Source organism: Odocoileus virginianus, chromosome 3, assembly GCF_023699985.2.
Source record: "Odocoileus virginianus isolate 20LAN1187 ecotype Illinois chromosome 3, Ovbor_1.2, whole genome shotgun sequence".
In the NCBI taxonomy this organism is placed as follows: domain Eukaryota; kingdom Metazoa; phylum Chordata; class Mammalia; order Artiodactyla; family Cervidae; genus Odocoileus; species Odocoileus virginianus.
In genome coordinates this window covers 57,755,779-57,769,739 of record NC_069676.1, presented here as the reverse complement: position 1 = coordinate 57,769,739, position 13,961 = coordinate 57,755,779, and the positions used below count along the sequence as shown (strand labels likewise).

Genomic DNA, 13,961 nt, shown 5'->3' with positions numbered 1-13,961 from the left:
ATGTTCCATGGAACTGGCACTGTCCTTTCACCCCACGTGGACTTCCAGAACAGCTGGATCCCATTGCAGGCCACAACTTCACTGATTTCTGCTGCTTTGTTTGGAGGACCTCATAGATACCTGGAAAACAGGAAGGTCCTCTGGGTCTAGAAGCAGCATGGCAAAGAACTGGGCCTGGGTGACTGCGTGGCATCGCTGTGTGACTCAGGTCAGGTTGCTCACCCTTTCTGGCCTCCACGTGATCCTGAGGTTTGTGGGGAGGTTCAGTGTGTAGGGTGGAATGCTGACTTTCAGCAGCAGAAGGGGCGCTGGGTTGAGGGAGGCAGGTGAGAGCTCCACAACCTCAGCCACTTTCTAGCTTTCTACCCCCTGCCCATAACTATCTCCCAACCCAACAGACCCTGCTCTCCTTCCTGGCTCCCAGGATGGGGTTCCATACCCATGCCCCAAGATTGCACCTCCAGCTCGGCCCACTTGGGGTGAGCCTACAGAGCCACACCCTCTGCCATCACTCTCATACTCCCCCAGCTGCTGACGGGAGGACTCAGGCTTTGGCTCCAGATCCCTCTTGCCCCCACACACTCCCGGGCCTGGAGCTGGCTGCCTTCTTTGAGCTGAGTCATGACATCCTGGCCAGGGCCCCTCCCCAGCACCCCACCCCCACCCCAGCATTTCAACTCAGCATGACTACTTCCAGACCAGGGTCCTGAGAGTCACCCATGTCAGCCCCAGCAGTGTTCTCAGGACAGCCCTGCCCACCCCATGTACAGATGGAGAAACAGGCTCAGAGAGGGGCAGGACTGTAAAAGCAGGTGACAGAGCTGGGCTAGGACCCATATCCCCTCCTCTCAGCTGGGGATCTGCCCCTGAAGTTTGTGTCTGGGGCTGTGAAGTGTCCGTGGTGTGCAGGAGGGAGGACCAGACCACCAGGCAGGAGACTGGAGTCTGCATCCCACTTCTGACAGCAACCTAGCAAGTTGCCTCCTCTGAGTCTGTTTCTAATCCCTGTCTGGCTAGGACAAGGCCAGGAAAGTGATATAAAGGTCTCTGTGTGATGGGTGGGGGCAGTATCCTGTGGGGAGGGAGTGGATAGCAACTGTTGTTCAAACCCTGGGCCTTGAACCACCAGCCTCACATCAAGGCCAGGGCTGGAGGCAGGGGCTGCCCAGTCAGATAAACTACAGCACCCCATTGGCCCCCTGAACCTGGCCTGCTAGGTCGAAACCCTGACACTGGTCCCTGTCCTTCTCCAAGCCTCAGTTTTCCCATCTGCTCAGTGGTGCACAGGAAGAGGGTTGGATCAGATAGATGGTCCCTGAGGGCCTCAGAGCTCTGACATTCCAAGACTCTAACCCCATGACCCCAAGGCCAGGCCTCCCCCTCCCTCTGGCATCTTGTTTATTCAGAGCATCCCTGGCCCGAGACTGCGGGCCTCAAGCACCCCTCCTCTGTGAAGCAGGGCTTCCTCCCATCCCCATCTCACTGCTATTTCTGCCCAGCCTGATCCTTGCCTCCAGACTGAGTGTCCCCCTGCTCCCTCAAGTACCCACATCCCCTCCAAATCCTAAAGCCAGCTCAGGGCCAGCTCCTACTCCTGTTCTGCCTCATTCTCATCTCAGAAAAAGATATTGTGCCTCTAGGACAGACACATTCCTGCCCCCTAAGTACTCCAAGCCAGAAATAGGAGTGGGGCTCATTTAGGATACCTCTTTCTCCAGCCCCTCTACGTCCAGTCACCACATCCTTTCATTCTGGGCTGGATAAATCTCAGTCCTGTCTGTTTCCATCAGTCCCTGCTGATGTTGGAACAGCCAAACCCAGTAAACACAGTAGTGGTGGCAGAGCCATCTGCCTTGGCTCAATCTCTGCTCTGTGCTCTTAGGCAAGTAAATAAGCACTCCCTGCCTCAGTTTCCCTGTCTAAAACAGGGTGATCCTTGTATCTGTCTACCTCATAGTGTTGTCTGAGGAGCAAGTGAGTCAGTCTATGTCAAGTGCTCAGGATAGTGCCTGGGGCAGTAAGGGCACAGCACACGTTGACTTTGTGGCTTGTCTGTGCCCACATGTGCACGTGTGTTCAGGTGAGCTTGGGGTCCCATGAGCATATGCTCTATGCATATGTGTGTAGCTTCGCTTGTGCTAAGTACATGTGTGATTTAACCTGCATGTGTGTGTGCACCTCACATGGGCACATGGGAGAGCACCGAGGTGGTGATCCAGGCGCGGTGGAGCTGCATGCTCCATGCATGTGTGGGCGTGCACGTCTGGTGCTGGCGTGCAGGCTGGGCACACACAGGGCCCGCCGCACACGGGTGTGTTTCAGAGCAGTGTGTGAGCGAGCGCGTAGGCAGGAGCCTGTGCTGTGTGTGCACGTGCTCTCCGTGTGTGAGCCTCCCCCACTGGCAGCCGTGCAGGCCCCCCTCCCCAGCCTGCCTGTGTCGTGGGAGCCTTGGGACCCTGAGGGAGGGAAGCTGCTGCTAGCGGATGTGGCCAAGATGGTCTGGATTTATTTAGATTAAGGCAGTGGGAAAGGAGTGGAGGCTTGTATGAGCAAGGCTGAGGCTCTGAGGAGGAATCCTCAAGCACACTTGTTCCCCTGGACTGAGGGGGTACCTCTGACTCACTGTGAGGAGCTGGGCAATTATCCCATCTGTGGATCTCTGTACCCCCAACCTAGCCAAAATAGGAAGAATCACGAGAACGTCCCACACAGCACTCGCCTCACAAACAAAGGGGAGATCCCTGAGGGTCCCCTTCCTCTCTGTGCTCCAAGGGCCTTCTGAGGCAGGAGAGTGTGGTAGGAAGGGGATCCCTCCTCCCTATGACACCCACTTTGTCCCAGGTGGCTCCTCCCTGGAACGCAGTCCTGCCCCCGAAGAAGAGAAGTGGTCACAGGCAAGTCCTCTTCCCCTATATCAGCCACCTGGGCCTTTCTGGGGTCGGCTGGAAACATACACCCCCTGGGAAGCACAGAAGTCTATAGGGAATGGGTGGACCACTGGAGGGGTCAAGGAGTCATCCAAGATGGCCCAGGAGGTTGGATCCCAGTCCCCAGTCTGGTTCTTCCCAATCCACCAGCTTGTTGCCCATGCCACTCTTCCCCCGTCACCTCCACAGGGCCGTATTACCTGTTTATTTGTCTGGAAGTCACCCGAAAAACAGAAGCCCAGAGAGGGAAAGAATTTGTCAAAGTATACACAGCAAATCTGGGACCAAATGGTTAGGGAATTGAATCCATGGAATGAAAATGGGTTATGGATGCTCATTTTGCTCCAGCCTCAGGAATGTTGCCTTTCCTCTCATCAACAACCCCATGTCCCCAGGCCACCCCAGCAGAAATAATAGTGACTAGAACCTTCTCTCTGGCAGTGTTAGAGCAAGGCTGGCTCTCTGAGATGATCCATCCAAACCTCTCCCTGTATGGAAAGGGAAACTGACTCCCAGAGAGGGCTGGAGACTCAGTCTCATGGTGGGTCTGAAGCCCCATGTGAAATGCCCATTTCATGGAGGGAGAAGCCAGTTCAAGGTCCCTGGTTATCTGTACTCTCCCTAAGGTGTCTCCCCTCTCCCTGAGCTCCTTTGCCCAACCCATCCTCTCCTTGCAGCCTGATTCTGCCTTTTTGATGTGACTGGGCCATGACTCTGTCTGTAGGTCTCTGCTGCCTGTTCAAGAAGGCCCCTCCCAGCTCAGAGCCTCAGGGACTTAAATCCCCCTGAGCTGCAGGCCTAGCAGAGAGGAGCCAGGGTTGGGAGCTGCTCACCCAGGGGCCTAGCCCACAGCCTTCCAGAGCCAGACCAGTCCTAGTTGTCATGACCTCCCATCTCCAGGCCAGCCGACCAAATTCCTCCTTTAGAATAATAAACAGTGTGGCCAGCCAGGGAGGTGGGGAAGGGACGGGCAAGGAGGCCGAAATGACCCCTTCCCCCAGCCTCCACTGCTAATGATTTTCTTTGGCTGAGATCTCTAGCAGGAAGGGGGGATCCAGAGAGGCACCCACTGAGGGGCAGATAGGCCTCTGTGGGGGCTGCTGGCTCCACTGTGGCGCTGCTTCGTCCTGCCGGAAGCGGTCTGGCAACCAGCTGGAGGGCTGCAGCAGCAGGGGTGGGCGGGGGGCACTGGGGATGTGGCCTCAGCATGGCTGGGTTTTGAGTCTAAAGCATTTGGGAGAGGGGAGGGGGCCCTCAGGCAGGCTGGTCTGAAGGGACTGGGAGAAAGAGGAAGAGGAGAGCAAAGTTATTCAGGGAGTTCTTAGGATGCTGAGCAGAGAGCTGAGGCCAGCGGTCCCCAATCCAGGGCCCTTGCCTGCGTCCCATGATGAATGTGTAAACACAGCCCTGCAAGTGAGCCACTTGCCATCGTCCTTTTTTTTGAGAGCTGGAGACGGAGGCCACTGAAATGTGATGGTGCGGGAGGTAGCCCTGCTGGGGCTCAATCTCAGCTCCTAGCCCTGTATTGCAAACTAAAAGGGATGAGACGAGGGTGGAGTGGGTGCAATCTGGCACGGGCTTAGGAGCCAGGCCAGGCTGGGCAGCCACTCAGGGAAGGCAGCAGGTCTTCTGGTCTCCTTGCCACCTGGTCTCTCCCACATTTCTGGCCTTAGGACCCCCACCCACTTCTGGCCTCCTTCCTGTTGATACTGCAGTCAGAACTTTGCAAACCTGGTTATGGCTGGTTATTTTGGACCCTTGGATGGGGCTGCCAAGGGCAGGGAGACGGTGAAGACCCATGTAGTTCGATCTGTCTCCCTTTGTGTCCCTGCTTCTCTTTCTGCCTCCATCACTGGGTGATTCCAGTCTGTATCTCTGAGTCTTTGTCTTTCTACCAGTATCGTTCCAGTCACTTTGTCTCCCTCCAGAACAAGCTCTGCCATGTAACCTTAGGCAAACTTCTTCCCCTCTCAGAGCCTCAGTCTCCCCATCTGGACACTGAAAGTGTGGGTGAGGGGGCTTGGATTCAGTAGTTTGCAAGGATGCCTTGCTGTGTGGTGAGGCCTCCCCTGGGTCCAGCCCCTGGCCCCTCCTCCTGGGCCTCCCCGTGTAGCTTGGAGCTGAGTTAAGGGGGCCAGGCATGGGGGTGCCCCCCCCCACATTCCACAGCCCCACTCCCCCGCTTCCTTTCCCAGAGCCGCCTCCACTTCCTGTTGTGCTTGTGGAACTGTGGGAGTTCTCTGGGTTCTGGCTTACCCCCTCCCTCTCCCTCAGGCCTTTCATCACACTTTCCTAAATATTTGTCCTGGCAGATAAGAGCCTGGTATTGGAACTGTCACCCAGAGGACAGGCTGTTAGAGCCGGTGGGCCCCTGAACAGCATCCAGGCCAAGACCCCACCCCCACCGTACGTGCAGAGGAACTAAGACCCAAGGAGAAGCCGGGGTTCAGTCAAGGCAATCAGAGGAGAAGAGGCAGAGCCAAAGCAGGGTCCAGGCACCCCAAGACTTGGCCCAGTTCAGGGGAAAGGGCCCCTTGGGCATGAGTGCCCTCTTGGTGTGGAGTATGGGTAGCCTTTGACTTTAGCCTAGTGGATCCAGGGGCTGGGTGGCTCAAGCTGGGGCTTACTCTACAGGACCCAGGGCAAAGACGGGCTGTGGCACTACCTCTGGCTACCCTGGGCCCTGACTCCTGTTTAACTTTGCAGGATACCATGCGGCTTCCAAGCACCATGCGAGCTGTTGTCCTCAAAGGTAGGTAGGCTTGGGCAGGGATAGAGGGCCCTGGGGAGCCTCCAGGTAGGACCCTGGAGCTGGCAGGGTGGCTCATGCTAGCACCAGAGCCTGGGAGCCCAGGGGCACTGCTCTGCTTTTGAGCTTCAGTTCCCTGCCTTTCTAGTGGGTCTCAGTGGAGGCCTCCTTCCACTGTCCACCCCTCAGCTCAGAAACCTCAGTGGACCTGTGCCTGTCCAGAGCCATCAGCTCAAATCCTTGGCTTGGCCCTCCATAGCCCATGTCCCCTCACCAACTGTCCCCATCCTCTTCCCTAACAGTCACCCTGGTCTCCCATCTCTTATCAGCACTTACTGGTATCAGTCTGGCATGTCTGGTTCCGGTGAGGGACCCCTCCTATTCATGGACCCCTCATTGGCTGTGAGCTCCTAAGTCTGGGTGAGCTTTTTCAAGCAATCAATGCTGACCAGGCAATCAGTGACCAGTCAAAGGTTCACCCAAGGATATCTGACCCACTGGCTGAGCACCCACCCATCTAAACAGGCACTTGTTTTCACCTCCAGGGTTTTCAGCTGCTGAGGCTGGGTGCAAGGCCTACAGCATCCTTCCACAGGGTATCAGCAGGCAGAGGGAAAACCAATCACTAGACATCCCCAGCACCTTCAGCCTCCAGGGGCCTCAGTCTCTTTTCTGACCTGATCTGCCCCACTCTGGACTATGTTGGCCACCACCTCCCCAAGCAGGGCCATCTCTGGGCTTTGGGCACAACCTGGGCAGCTGGGGCAACTGCAGGGAAGAGGCTCAGAAAGTGACCTGGGAAGTAATGCAGGAACTGGGGGCCTGGGAATTGCTTCCCAAGGATTTCCTGATGCCTTTGAGAGAACATGCCTGCAGCCTGAATGCCGCACTGCAGGAGGACTGCAAGGCTGGGGGTCTCTAGGCACTGAGAGCAGGAGGCCAGGAGTCCCTGGGGACTAGACCCTGGACAAGCAGGTCTCAGAGCCATGGGTTCCAGTCTCTGTTTTCTGTGGATTAGGGAGGTGTGCTCCTCAGGGTCAGCTGTGGAAAGAGGTACTATTGCTCTTGTGCCCTGACGTCTGATGCCTCCTCTCCCAAAGGCCAGGTGCTATTGCTGCCCCTGCTGTTTCTGCTGGGACCACGGGCCTTCTGGGGCCTGGTCGTCATACCCCCGGGGCCAGAACATGTCCTCAACCTCTCCAGCACCTTTGTTCTGACCTGCTTGGGCGCAGCTCCAGTGGTGTGGGAACGGATGTCCCAGAAACCCCCACAGGAAATGACCAAGACCCAGGACGGCACATTCTCCAGCGTGCTGACACTGGTCAACGTCACTGGACTAGACACAGGAGAATACTTCTGTGGCTACAAAGGCTCCCATGGGCTGGAGGCCAGTGAGCGAAAACGGCTCTACATCTTTGTGCCAGGTGAGGACCCCTGGCCTATATGCTACACCTCTACTGCTCTTGTCAGCTGCAGGCATCTGGGGGAAGCTCAGAGAGCACTTTACTGATATGGTGAAACATAGCCATCTCAGAAATGCAGATGAATCAGGGAATCCAGCCTGGCTCGGTCCAGGAGTATGTCCACTCCCACCCCTGGGTCTGGATATTTGTCTGCTGTCTGCCAGTCCATCCCATTCCTGGTTCCCAAGAATGCTGCATTCTCAACTGGTTCCAGTATGCACCCCCTTGGCCTCCACGTCCCATCTTCCCCATTTTCCAAGCTCAGGTACCAGCTGTCCTTCAGCTTGTGACTTATCTTCTTTCTCAGGCTGATGCTGTCCATATCAAATGCTAAAGCTAGAAGGGACCTCTGAGAGCATGCTTCTTCTGTAGAAAGTAGACTGAGGGGCAGAGAGGGAAGAGACTTCTTCAAGGTGACAGAGCAAATCAGGGAAGAGCCAGAAACCCAGCTCCTCTGACTCACATTCTTGGGTCTGCCCTTGGCAGATCCTTCTGTGGGCTTCCTCCCTGTCGACCCTGAGGAGCTATTCATCTTTCTCACGGAAATAACTGAGACCACAATTCCATGTCGAGTGACGGATCCGAGGCTGGTGGTGATGCTGCATGAGAAGAAGGTGGATGTCCCCCTGCCCATAGCCTATGACCCTCAACGTGGCTTCTCTGGTACCTTTGAGGACAAGACCTACATCTGCAAAACCACCATTGGGGACAGGGAGGTGGATTCCGATGCCTACCATGTCTACAGCCTCCAGGGTGAGCCCCCTTTCTGGCCTGGTGCTCAGCCGAGGCAAGTATGACTATCCACAGAGGGACTGACCTTTTCAGATTATCAAGTGTGCAATTCCATTTTCACTGGATTCTCACTATAGCTATGGAAGGCAGGTGTGTTGCCCTATTTTACAGATGAGAAAACTGAGGCTCAGAAAGAGGATGAAGTATGCCAAAGGTCATGGAAGCATTAGTGGTGGAACTGGGCTGTATATACTGTGGTAGGCAAAGGCACAGGCTTTCAACCAGTGGGATTTGAATCCTAGCACTGCCACTTCCCATCTGAGTGACTCTGCACAAGGCAAATAATTTCTCAGAGTCTGCTTCTTCCTCTGTAAAATAGGTTTAATACAGACCATTTATCTAGGGGGATTATTGTGAAGATTAAAAAAAAAGATGGAGAGTAGCTGGTTGTGCTCAGTAAGTTTCTTTTGTACTTAGGTACTCAGAGAGTACTTTGATTTCAAAACATTCTAGAATGCCAGTTTCATGAGGACAGGAATTTTGTCTGTTGTATTTCCCGCTAAAGCCCTAATGCCTAGAATAGGACTTGGCATATAGTAGGTATTTAATAAATATTTGTCGAAAGAATGAATCTTCCACACACCAGTCATGCCCTCCCTCTGTGGACCCCGACCCCATCCCTAAGCTGATGTTGGTGGTGACTTCCTCAGCCCTAAGCCAATCTCTTTCCACCAGTGTCATCCATCAATGTCTCAGTGAATGCAGTGCAGACTGTGGTCCGCCAAGGGGAGAATATCACCATCATGTGCATTGTGACCGGGAATGAGGTGGTCAACTTCGAGTGGACATACCCACGCATGGAGGTAATGCCAGGCCACAGGTTAGAGGAAGGGTCAGGCAGGGATGGATATTTCAACTTATAGCCTGACTTCCTGGATCTTTTCTGATGTGGGGGGCTTGCCCCAACTGTCCCTACAGAGTGGGCGCCTGGTGGAGCCAGTGACTGACTTCCTCTTTGAAATGCCCCACATACGTTCTATCCTGCACATCCCCAGTGCTGAACTGGGAGACTCAGGGACCTATATCTGCAATGTGTCAGAAAGTGTGAGCGACCATCGTGATGAAAAGGCTATCAATGTCACCGTGGTTGGTGAGTGCCTTGAGCTTAGCCCCAGCCTTCATTCTGAACTGGACCCAGACATTGTCACAGCCCTGGGGTACTGTCAGTCATGTTCTAATCCAGCTCAAGCCTCAGTGCCAACCAAAGCCCCATTTCCAGGATCAACCCAACCAAAGCACAGTATCAGCTCCAAGTCCAGTCCTAATCCCAACCTAGACTTCCCAGCTAGCCAGAACCCTAGCCTCAACCCGATTTCTAAATCCCTACTGCCATTCCAGGCCCAGGCCGCCCCATCCCCAAATTGAAGCAGGCTGTAACTCATCTCAGCCACAATCATCAGACAGAACACACCTAAAGAGCCCTGCAGCTCTAGTCCCAATCTTGAACCCTGCCCCCAAACCAATATCAGACTCAAATTTGGTTCCTGCTCCAGTCCATCCAAGTCCCAACCTGAATCCCCAAGCTCAGGTTCAGTTCCTAAAGCCTGAAGTCCCGCCTCCAGGACGCTGGGCTACTTCGGTGTACAGCCGATGCCCCGCCCCAGGAGCCCCGCCCCCAGGAGGTGCTGCCCCATTGGCTCAGGGCACAGCCCCACCTCCGACGGCTGCCCCTTGCAGAGAACGGCTATGTGCGGCTGCTGGGGGAGCTGGAGCCTGTGCAATTCGCCGAGCTCCACCGCAGCCGGACACTGCAGGTGGTGTTCGAGGCCTACCCGCCGCCCACCGTCATGTGGTTCAAGGACAACCGAACCCTGGGTGACTCCAGCGCCGGCGAGATCGCGCTGTCCACGCGCAATGTGTCTGAGACTCGGTGAGCAGCCGCCCCTCCACTCTATTGTTGTTCTCTGCAGCCGCCAGGCAGCCCACAGCCTTAAGACCTATCGAGGCCCATCTTTCCTGAGAGCCTACCAGGTGACAGGCACCCTGCCAGGCCACTGTGCCAGGCACTGGGGACACTGCCTGAATAGAGACAGACAGCCCCATCCTTCCTAGAGCTTCCTCTCTAGAGGGGAAAACAGACGCTGGTCATATGACCACCCAGATGTTTAGTTGTCCTTGTGATGGGTGGGGCCAGCAGGAAGCAGCCCTGGAGGAAAAGAGGATGACTAGGGAAGAGGGTGCCAGGCAGGCCAACTGCCACCTATGCAAGAATGTGGCCCTGAGGCTGGAGATTAGCAGGCCGACCTGAGGTGCTGTATGTTAGAATAAGGCAGTGTCAGGCCTTTCTGAAAGGGATGAAATGTGGAGGAACAGAGATGGTGCTTCCCCTCCACCATGCCCTCTACCCCAGTCCTTCTAACCCTCCCTCTTGGCTCACTGGAGCTGCCTATGGGTGGAGACCCAAAAGTCCTGGCACTGCTACTGACACCCATGTGACCTTGGCAATCCCCTTCTACTCCCTGGGCCTTGTTTTTCTTATCTTTACAAGAAAGGTGGGGGCTGTAAGAGTTCTTGCAGCTCTGACAGCTGGTCCCCTGGCCTGTCCTCCTCCTCAGGTATGTGTCAGAGCTGACACTGGTGCGGGTAAAGGTGGCTGAGGCTGGCTACTACACCATGCGGGCCTTCCATGAGGATGCTGAAGCCCAGATCTCCTTCCAGCTGCAGGTCAATGGTGAGGAGCCTTCCACCGTGCTTTCCTTCCCCTGACCCTCCCACCTCTGTTCTCTCTCCATTCCTACACTGGCCATCCACCCAGAGGAGGAGCAGAAGAAGTAGTCCAGGACTCAAAGGGCTGGATTCTAGACAAGGCTCCAACACTGACCACTGCTGTATGCACATCCCCTCTTTGCACCTCGGTTTCCCCAGCTTTTAAAGAAAGTCATTGCACTAGACTGGTGTTTGCAAAACCTCAGGCATTCATGTCCCAGTGCCATGATTTTTCCTTCTCACACACCACTTACACTATACTACTAATTAGATATTTATTGAGCAGCTACACTGTGCCAGTCCATTCAAGGTTCTTGAGGCCCTGCCATGGTAGAGCTTGAATCTTAGTGGGAGGAAGAAAAACATTCAGTGGGGGAAAAAACAGCAAGCCAGGTACAAGGTTAGAAGGTAACAAGTGCTGTGAAAGAAAATAATAAAAGCTAGGTAAGGAGGACAGAGACTCCTGTGGACTAGGGAGTGAGGAGAGCTACATTTCAACAGCACGATCAGGACTGACTGCATGGAGATGACATTTGTGTGAAGACTTGGAGAAGGTGAGGGCATTAGCCAAGTGGCCATTTGGGGAAAGGGCACACCAGGCAGTACGAAGGCAACATTGAAAGACTTGTGTGGCCAGAACAGAGTGAGAGATAAATGGTGCAGATGAGGTCAGAGATGACCTTGAACAATGGGAGATGAGGTCAGAGCTGAGATGGGCAGTTGGGGGCCCATGGGAGGATAGATAGTCTAGGCCCTCATGGACCTTGTATGGACTTTGGCTTTTACACTGACTGAAATGAAAAGCCACTGCAGGGTTTTGAGCAGAGAAATGAGACAATAATGACTTAATGTTTTGTGGACTGACTTCCTAAAAATAAATTTATTTTGACTGAAAATTGAACCTCTCCATTGTAGATGGAAAATCAGCATCACATGTCATAAATATAAAGCAACCACTAAAATAAACTCTGAGAAAACAAAAAAATGCTATTAAATCCTGGCTCCATGTTCTTGCTGGTCCAGGACTCTGATCTCTCTTTGTTAAAAGGGAAGATTAGAAATCTTAGGTGTTAAAGACAGACTAGCTCCCTACAGGCATTCCCTTTGAAGTACCCAGAAGGGGAATCTGTCAGTTTTCACACGGTGATTCCTGGTATTTAATGCTCACCTGCAGTCTGCAGTTCCCCTCCCCCTCCCCCAAGGGAGACTCTGGCCCAGGTCTTCCCTGAGGGCCTTGCTCACTGACTGTCAGTTCTGACCTCTCCACCTCTCTGCCTGCTCCCTCTTCATGCAGTGCCTGTCCGTGTGCTGGAGCTGAGCGAGAGCCACCCTGCCAATGGGGAGCAGACAGTTCGTTGTCGCGGCCGCGGCATGCCCCAGCCACACCTCACCTGGTCTACCTGCAGTGACCTCAAAAGGTGAGCAGACCCTCAAGCCTCAGTTTCCCAGCGTACCCACAGCTAACTAGATGGACTCAGTGAAAGTAATCTAGTCCGGAACCTTCCTCCGGGAACACTGTTCCAGGCTAGAGCCATAGTCTAGAAGACGTGGCTTCTTGGAGATGCTCTGCATGATCTAAACTGTGGTTTTTTCTTACCTCGACCCGGAGGGTCAAACGAAGGGAGTGGATTTTGCAATCCAGGGTTCCCAATTCTAGGGTAGGAGCGCCCCTGCTGGTCAGTCGAGAAATCACAGGAGGAACCCACTAAGGAGCAGGCAGTGGGTAAAAGAAACTGGACAGGCCCGGCTTCCTTCCACCACCACACAGTGGCGCTGCCTGCTTATGGCCTCAGTTTTCCCGCCCGTGTAGGGTGGGAAGGGACTGGAAGTCGACCTGGCCGGTTCTCTGCAGGTGTCCGCGGGAGCTGCCGCCCACGCCGCTGGGGAACAGTTCCGAGGAGGAGAGCCAGCTAGAGACGAATGTGACATACTGGGCGGAGGAGCAGGAGTTCGAGGTGGTGAGCACACTGCGCCTGCGCCATGTGGATCAGCCGCTGTCCGTGCGCTGCACGCTGCACAACCTGCTGGGCTACGACGTGCAGGAGGTCACCGTAGTGCCACACTGTGAGTCCTCCATCCTCTGTGGCCCCTTGACAATCCCTCACCCCCACCTCCACCCTGCTATACTTGGATCTGTGTCTGTATGCCCACGGCAGGCCAGAGTTGGCGGAGCCAGGGCACTCAGGAGCGCTGCAAGTGTATGTTCCTATGCGCTTACACACCACCACAATATTGGCGCATGTGTGTATGTCCACGAGTGTATGTGTGTAAACCATGACTATGAACAACTCTATCTCCTTATGTATGTACTTTGTATATATGTGTGCTTGAGCATGCCGGATCCTTGGACATTGGTTTAAACCCTCCAAGTGTAGATTTGTAAAGCAGGCAGTGAAGAATGTCTGATCCCCACATACATGCATAAAGTTTGAGCATGTGTCTGTAAGCATGTACACAAGCATATTTGTGGATGTAAGCCCAGTAAGTATAGGTTTGTAAACCACATACATGAGCATCCCAGTCTCTGGGCAGATATGTAAACCCACAAGTGTATGTCTGTAGGTGTGTATATATGGTAAACAATCCCCATATAAGTGTGCAAACAGCACATGTACAACCCCTGTGCAGCATGCACACTGGCATAGTGCATGTCTGTAAGCATGGAGATGCAGCACACATTTCAGTAAAAGTGTGCAACCCAATCCCCCTACATATATGCTTGCTGTGCCATGCATGTCTGGTAGCAGGTACACATCCATGCATCATTCTCACCCATATGAACAGTCACTACGGTGCCGCTATGCTTTTGCTACCTGGCAGTCCCAGTGCATACATGGACCTGTATGCATAAACTTCATTTATGCACCTGTTTCCTCATTCAGTAAATAGTCACAGGGTCTCAGCTTCTCTCTGGAGAAAGCCCAGCCCTGCCTGTCCTCCTAGTGCCCATGGCCCAGAAAGGACACAGACAAGGAACTAGGCTACCTCACTGTGAGGGTCAGCTTCTGGGGGGAAAGCCTAGAGGAAGAAGGAGCTCCATCCCCATCTATGGGATTCAGAAAAGTATCCTGGTGAAATGAAGCTTTAGACCAATACCTGAAAGATAACTAGGAGTTAGCCTAGTGAGGAATGGTGCTCCAGTCTGAGGGAACAGCCTGTGTAAAAGCCCAGAGGCAAAGTGAATTCAGAGCAATTAAAGGAAATCAGCGTGGTTGGAGATCAGAGTATGTATGCATTTAAGGGTTGGGGGAGGAGGTAAAGGGGAGGGGACTACAGGAGAAGCCAGAAGCCAGTGTGAGCAGAGCTATGAAGGTTGTGCAAGGT

General features: G+C 54.1%; 1 protein-coding gene across 2 annotated transcripts in view; it reads left to right on the top strand.

The window, feature by feature from the left end:
- PDGFRB (platelet derived growth factor receptor beta) overlaps positions 1 to 13,961 on the top strand; it is a 37,314-nt gene that overhangs the window by 10,173 nt on the left and 13,180 nt on the right. The window contains exons 2-10 of one of the 2 annotated variants that reach the window (XM_070465636.1): positions 5,634 to 5,679; positions 6,777 to 7,100; positions 7,626 to 7,892; positions 8,607 to 8,734; positions 8,850 to 9,021; positions 9,609 to 9,801; positions 10,487 to 10,602; positions 11,932 to 12,055; positions 12,490 to 12,701. In XM_070465636.1, the coding sequence (XP_070321737.1) occupies positions 5,640 to 5,679; positions 6,777 to 7,100; positions 7,626 to 7,892; positions 8,607 to 8,734; positions 8,850 to 9,021; positions 9,609 to 9,801; positions 10,487 to 10,602; positions 11,932 to 12,055; positions 12,490 to 12,701 (1,576 nt within the window). In that variant the 5' untranslated portion in view covers positions 5,634 to 5,639. Of the gene's footprint in view, positions 1 to 5,633; positions 5,680 to 6,776; positions 7,101 to 7,625; positions 7,927 to 8,606; positions 8,735 to 8,849; positions 9,022 to 9,608; positions 9,802 to 10,486; positions 10,603 to 11,931; positions 12,056 to 12,489; positions 12,702 to 13,961 lie in introns of those variants that run through there. The other variant, XM_070465637.1, reaches the window with a different exon arrangement.